The following is a 7,628-nucleotide window of genomic DNA, read 5'->3' on the forward strand; positions in this document are numbered from 1 at the left end:
CACAATCTGCAATTAATAAAGAGAGTTAATATGAACAGTGCATGGAACTCTCCATCTGGTGTAAAGATTTGAACTCTACTGTGAAGCTCCGTGTTTCTATTTCCACTGAAAACTGGCTTGAAAGTGGCCATCAAATGGCTTAGGCTCCGCGGTTGGCTTGCTGGGGAGCCTCAGCAAGGATCGCTTTGGTTTCTAATTAATAACATTCTGACTTACAAAACACTGCTATTTTCCTGCCGTGCAAATATTGATGGGAAATCCTCCCAAGAGCAGTTGTGTGGCCTTGTGTTCCCTCTGCTTGCTCTGGGGGATCAGTTAGCAAACACTGTGGCAGAGATTTGTATTTTTCCTCTGATATCGAGACAGACAGGAATTTTTTATAAGATGTTAATTTCTAGCTGGTTTAGAAACTGTATTTATACAAAGGAATGTGCTTCATCTGAACCTGCCTGGAAATAATACTGCTATACATATCAGAAGAAGTTGCCATAGGGAAAGTGTTTGCTTCGTGGAGTTAAGACAGACTCCTTTTAATATCTGAAGCCGTGGTTCAGAAGGGAAGCTAGGGTGCATCAGGATTAAATCTGTAGGATGTCTTACTGGGTTGCGTGTGTGTTTCAGTAACTTCCTCATCTCTCTGGTACATTCTCAAGGGGAAAAAAGCCATGTTTATAAATGAACAAATAGAGTGTAAGATCTTGGTTCAGCTCCTGGATGAAATAAATTTGAGTGACTTTGTTCAGTCCTCAGAAGCAGGATCCTGGACCCTGGACCAGCAAGATTCGAGGTGGCACAGTGCTGCTCAACCTGCACTGAGTGTGCTTTGCTCAGGCCGTTGTCTCTGCTGCGTTCATGTTTAGAGTAACAGATGTTAACAGCAGAGGAGACCCTTAGTTTGTCTGCTCTGACCTTCTGCGTATGTCAGGCTACAGAATTTTGCCGGGTTACTCCTCAGCAGAGCTGAGTAACTCGTGCTCCTCTGAAGTGTGTTTGCCTTGAACCTTTGAAAGACGGAGGTTGAATCGCTTCCCTTGCTTTTAGTGGTCAAGTGCTCTTCTTTCTTTCTCCATTTGTGTAAAGTATTTGTTGGCACCAAGATTTTTCTCTCTTGCAGGTGTTTATCCACAAATGTTCAAGTTGTTCCTTGGCGGGGTACTTAGAATGACCTTAAATTTCTCACTCTGTGTCATCTGTTCGCTATCTTTGTTTTTCATTTTAAGCTTTTTCTGCACCTTCTGTATTTTGTATGTCCTGGTTTTAAGCGGTTTAATGGAAAGGCCAAGGCAAAGCATTCTAGTATCTGCAATACAAGGCACAATCACTCCCTTATACAGTGAGTAGTAAGGATCCACTCACTGTATAAGGGAGTGTATATCCTCGTGGTAAGGATCTGTGCTTGGTGGCCTCTCCGTTACATCCCTAAATGCTTAGGGCTTTCCTGGGGTAAACTGGTGTTTGTTTGGAGGGGGCTGGGTTTTGTTTCTGTTTTTTACTACTTGATGAGTCTTTATGCAATGGGGAAATTGTACAGAAGAGTTCATTTTCTCTATAGAAATCACTATTAAAACCATAGTGAACGTAGTGCTGTAAAACTCCAGAATCCACGATTTGAGGGCCCCGTGTGCTGCTGCCAGTGATTTTCAGAGACGGTAACAACTGGAGTTGTCTTAGAATCTTCTCTTAAATGCAAGTCATCTTACAGCCAAAAGATACACACACACACACACACACACACAAGGGGTGCCTGTGCAGGGGTGTAGTCACAGAAAGGCCTTTGCTGGGACAAACCACAACGTTACTTCGGTCCCACGCTGCCTGGGTGTACTGTAATGCTCCCCTGGCTTTAAGGGAGTGCACTTAAAAGCATTTATTTATTAAATGCTCATGTAACATGCAGCTGGATTATCCCCAGTAGGATCACTCATTGGCCCTCTGCCTTTGCTTGTCTGAGGAAGGGGATGTCTGTACTAATATTTCAGCTTTTTGCATTAATTGAGTTGTTTTCTCCTATCTAAAATACAATCTTAAAAAACCAACCCAAACCCACTTTGCTCAGTTTCGCTCCATATCTTGCGTATGAGCAGGGACCAGAGCAGATCGCTATTTGGAAAGCTGCCATCCCTGATATTGATCAGTGCTACTTTTTTCTACTTTAAAATATTTAATAAAATTAGTGATTGGCCTCCTCAGCACTTTTAGTATCTTACTACACCAGAAATAGACTCATGATGTGTATTGCTGATGGGATTTTGATATTCTTAGGGTTGAAGCTACATTCCCAGTTGCAGGCTGGACAGATGGGCGTATTGACCAGAGCACGAGATGCTGCGGGTCGCAGACTCGCAGGGCAGTGACCGTGCCCGCTGTTGGCTTCCCTCGCACGCTGCGCTGCGCTGCCAGGCCCCTGGCTCCTCAGGGAAAGGAACTGGGAACAGCACAATAGAAAGAAAAACATTTTGGTTTATTTTGTACTTTTTAGGCATGTAGGTGCTGTCATGGCACAAATGGGTAAGATCATGAAGTGACTACACCCAGCACATGTAGGCTACCACTGCACTAAAACTTGGGTTAAGTAAATGCTTCTTTCTAGACAAGCATCAAATCTTGTGTGTCGCCAGCGAGGGGTGAAGTGGTGCCTCTGCTTGTCAGCAGCATTTTGGTTTCTTCGTTAGAAGGTGCTTTTTAAAGTGATGTTTTTCACTCTGGCTTTAGTAATGTCTGATTTATAGAATTTAGAAAGAATGTGTCTTTTACTGTTGAGTTTCTGCAGGGCAGTGTATTAATCTTAGAATCATAGAATGGTTTAGGTTGGAAGGGACCTTAAAGCTCATCCAGTTCCAACCCCCCTGCCAGCAGCAGGGACACCTTCCACTAGAAGTTCCGTAATCTTAAATTAGGTTAAGGAACTGGCATTGAAGTTACTCATTTCCATGAATGGCAATGTATTAATTGGAAAGTTCTTAATTGCAGGAAATATCTCCTGTTTGAATGAAAAGCTGATCATGCTCAATAACTTTTTTGCTGGGATACTGTCTTTGCACCTTTGCTTGTAGTTCTGGTGGCGATGCAACAAATCTGTAGCCAGATAAGCACTAAATTAATTAATTCAAGTTTTCAAAGAACCCACTGGGTGAAAAACTGTGTGTCTTTGTAAGAAACAGCAAAGGTGCCCCTTGGAAATGAGCAGCCGCACCATCTGCAGCAGGCACGTGCACGCTCTGAGCTTGCTTAAAAGCTAGTCCAGCTGGAGGGGCGAGGTGAGCCTTTCTGGTCACATTTCTTCACGAAGAGGCAGTGCTTTGCAGCCACAGGGAGCTGTGATGTACACGCATCACTCTCAGGCAATTTTTAACAAAAGGATCATGTTTTTTTAACTATTCTGATCTTTCTACCTGTTTAAAAAAAATAATTGTTCTTTTTTTTCTGGAATATGACCACTCAGAAATTCTTACACAGGGATGTTACAGATTGTGAGCATGGAGTTTGCAATATGAATTGTCTTTATTATTAAATATTTCAGCAAGAAGTGAATAATGGATAAAATGAAGCAGGGTGGCATATTTGAAGAAAAAGGCATTTCCATTGCATCTTGGAAATCAAGATCATCTCTGTGATATCATCCCAGATATTTTCCTTTAGCTTGGTTATCTATAAACAATTCCTTGTTTATCATCCTTTATCTGGCAATCCATCTTAAAAGCAAATTCAAATGTAATAGATTTTGGATAAGGAAAGTTTGTCTAGCAACAGTAATTCTTGGTTAAGAATTAAGGTTCTGGAAATATGTTTTCTGTGAGCCTTGATTGAGGCTTAGAGGTGTGCATGGGCGTGTATCTCAAAAAATAAATGTTTTTTTAATAGGAAACCTTCTTGAGTTTTTTTTTTTCCCCATTTGTAGAATTCCTGGAAGACTGAATGACCGGCGAACTCCCCTGGGAGAGCTGAATTGGATCTTCACTGCTATCACAGACACCATTGCATGGAATGTCTTGCCTAGAGGTAAGACTTGGGCAGGTGAATCGAGTTTTCACCAGAAGTGAGCGTTGCTTATTCAAAGGAGAAAGATGAAGAGTAAGATAAATGAGACACTGAAATAAGGAGAAAATTAAAGCCTGGTATTGAAAGAACAGGTCAGATTGGATCTTAAGGCTAGTTAAATTTTTAAAATTTGCTCTTTTTACCAGAAGCATTTCAGCAGCCAGATCATTAGACACCAGAAAGGCTATTTTCTAGTGCTAATGTGATTGCGTTAGCTTGCATAATTTCCTTTCTTACTGCATTTTTAAAAAACAATCTATTTTCTTCCAGTCTTTGTTAGTATCATAAAGGTTTTTTTGCTCTTTGCTGGTAAGATGGTCCATGTTTCCCATGAGTAACTTTATCCCATTTCTTTACCTCTGTTCTGCTCTGAATTAGTTCTCCTGGAGCATGAATGGCCAGTTTTCCAACTGTGCTCCTTCTAATGCCCAGTGCGACATAAATTCTTCTTTGCCTCTATAGAAGTTGGTGCTTTTGCTGTCTTTTAGGATTCATTTTGGCTTCTCATAAGCACATCAAACTGCCAGTTAACAGATGTATAGTTCTTGATTAAGTAGCACATACAGGTCCTTTTCTCCCTCGGTAATTTTCAAAAACATAGAGAGGCTGAAGTGAAACACCGAAAGAAGCATTTTATCTAGAAAAGACAAAAACCAACCTGAGGTAAAACTATTTAATTCTGTTAATGGAGAGTTACTGCAGTGTTTTAAGGGAACTCAGAGGGCACATTTCCATTTAATAGTTGTCATATTGTGTCACTGCAAAACTGTTGTAGGTTCCTTGTGAGTGGAAGAAAATATTAAGATACTTTTACGTTTTAAATGATGTTTGCGTATCACCCGAGATTCTCGAGTTACAAATGCATCTAGTTACAAATGCATCTAGTAATTCATGCAATCTCTTGGCAGATCTTTTCCAGAAGCTCTTCAGGCAAGACCTGCTTGTGGCCAGCTTATTTCGTAACTTTCTCTTGGCAGAAAGGATTATGAGATCTTACAATTGTACCCCTGTCAGCAGCCCTCGTCTACCTCCAACGTACATGCATGCGATGTGGTAAGTCACAGCCAGCGCGTTACCCTCGCCACAGAGGCTGCACACTGATGCCTTAAGGAGATTTCAGGCACTGTGGTCATGAGGGATTGTTGCTGCTTAAATCTGCGCAGTGCTTTACTGATTAAGTCAGTGGATCAAAAGCGAAACAGCATGTGGCAGCGTAATACCCATCTCCAAATGTATTTCTTCTCTGTGCATACAGAATTCTAATGTAACTCTAATACAGAAGCTTCGGTTCAGCCACGTAATCTTTCACTCCAAATAGAAAAGAAGTTGGGCATCTGCTACTTTATTTTTACAGAGTGAATCTGGTCATCTCTGGTTGCAAAGGGAGAGCTGAGGGGCCTGAGGGAAAAGTTCTTAACTTGCACTGTTGAAGCAGGAGAAATTTTTTGCTGCAGATTTCATCTACTGTGGCAAAGTTATTGAAAAGCTTCTGAGTGTGGTTCTGACTGTCAAACAAACGTCCTGTGAATAATAATAATAATAATAAAATTAATAATAACAGTAATAACAAAAATACTTGTTTTCATTTTTTTTATTCAGTACGATTAAGAGTAGAATAGTACAAAATTTGGCTCAGTACAAACTGTACAGTCGAGCTAATGTAGTTCCTGCAGGAGAAAACGACAGCTGGGTAACTCGCCAAAAGGCCAATAAAACGGCAGGTAAACGTGGCTGAGTGGGCTTAACTTGCCTGCAGTTTCAAAATCCTTTTGATAAATTTCCTCCATAAAATTGTGGAGGAAAACAAATGAGGAGGAGGAGGTATGAAGTGATGATGATCAATGTGAACCTGATCAGAGAGTTCAAATTCTATGGCAGGATTTCTCTAAGAAATGGAGACCAGCTAAGAGAGCCCCGGCTGCCTCTGCGGGTGCAGGCGGTCACCGAGGAGGCGTTTGCTGGTGATGTGAAGCTGACTTAGATCTTGAAAAGCACAGAGGCAACAGAGGAGACTTGGGATGGAGTTATTGGCAGTTGGGCAGCCTCACTAAGTGTGTGTTTGTACCTGGCAAACAATGTTCTGAAGTGCTTTGGATTAGCACCTCATGAGGAAAGTTGTTCCAGTCATTTGTAAATACGGTGACATTGTGTCATATGAGGGACTGGGACATTTGTAAGTGAAAAGTAGAAAAAAAAACCCCACCAGAGTTCCCCTGGTGTCTTTCAGGTGATGTTGCAGGTAGATGTGGCAGAGCTTCAGCCATAGAACTGTGTGTTTCCAGTTGCAGTAGAGTGGAACATGCTTTTTGCAGAAATTTAGAAATTAAACCAATAAATTTATTGAGTTATTTATAGCTTGCTTATTGCCAGCATATTAAGAACCTATATTTCCAGTTCCTTATGGGAATATAATTCATTCTTATTGCCAGCGTATTAAAAGCCTATATTTCTGGTTTCCTTTGGGAGTGTAACTTGATTTGGAGTTGGTGTTGCCACCCACGTGCTGAACCACAGGAATGAAACTCAGAAGACCTGGATCCCATTCTGTATCTCTCATAGACCTGCATGGTAGCACCATGGGTTCTAGAAACGGGTTCTTTTCTTTCTTTGGATTGTATTTCTCCTGGTGAAAAATGGTGCTGTAAATACCTTTGTAAAGCCCCTCAAAACATACCACAGGGTAATGCTGCTGTCTAGGACTTACCAGAATAAATTCCTTAAGAAAAGTCACATGCAGGGCTTATTATCCTTGTGAATCCCAAACACTAGCAAAGTAGAAGTGTGCAGAGAATCTCTTGACATACTTTATTCAATGTCCTCCAAAAAATGTGCACTTTGAAGTAAATCTAGCAAAGGGGAAAATTCCACTTTTGTCAGAGGTGGCTCAGGTCATTATTATCAACTTTTAGTAACGACAGATTTAGAAACTAATTTAGAGCTCGCTTAAATATTTTCTAAAAATAAGAATCTGCGCGTATCTGTCACCTTTCATTCAAGAATTTTCTAATGGATCCCTGATCTGAAACATCCAAACCCATTTTACTGTTTGGATAAACTGGGTAATGTGACAGGGAGGCAGGAGAGTTGGCCAAAGGAGTGTTGAAAAAAACCCAGAAACTTCAGACAAGATGATTTGATGGTCACGTTCAATCTGCATTGTTCCACGGGGGATGACACAGCAGGTTTTTGCCGATTGCTGTTTTATTGAGACTTTTCACAGAGTTTTCATACCCAGCATGTCAGACAGTGGTTTGGGGAGCGAGTCCGGGCTGCCACGTCGTCAGCAATGGTTTGATGTGCAAGTGGTGGGCAAGAACCTCCAGGGCTCTGTCCTGCAATGTTCTAACTGTGCAATGAATGTAGAGAGTGGCCCTGGTGTGTGCCAGCCAGTGCTCCTCAAGGACCTGACTTCAGACTTCAGCGGGACTTCTCACTCCTTGTCCTCCTCCTCCCCTCTTGTGCTTTGTGGGTTGTGTGTGTTGGGGCCTCACACCTCTCACTGTGATCCCGTGTGCACTGGGTGTCTGTTCCTGGCTTGCTTTTGGTGTACTGCCTGCAGCCAAAGCGGTGGTGGGATGTTTTAGCTTCTC

General features: G+C 41.7%; 1 protein-coding gene across 1 annotated transcript in view; it reads left to right on the forward strand.

Annotated features, from left to right (window-relative positions):
- The window catches only part of LOC104526576 (regulatory-associated protein of mTOR-like), a gene marked incomplete at its 5' end in the record, with an annotated part of 25,510 nt that extends 20,415 nt beyond the window's left edge, over nt 1–5,095 (forward strand). Inside the window, 2 exons of the mRNA XM_010170071.1 lie at nt 3,899–3,999; nt 4,947–5,095. Of these exons, the coding sequence (XP_010168373.1) occupies nt 3,899–3,999; nt 4,947–5,095 (250 nt within the window). The remainder of the gene's footprint in view (nt 1–3,898; nt 4,000–4,946) is intronic.
- Nucleotides 5,096–7,628: the final 2,533 nt, after the last annotated feature.

The sequence above is a fragment of the Antrostomus carolinensis genome, unplaced genomic scaffold, assembly GCF_000700745.2.
Source record: "Antrostomus carolinensis isolate BGI_N321 unplaced genomic scaffold, ASM70074v2 scaffold39076, whole genome shotgun sequence".
Lineage (NCBI taxonomy): Eukaryota > Metazoa > Chordata > Aves > Caprimulgiformes > Caprimulgidae > Antrostomus > Antrostomus carolinensis.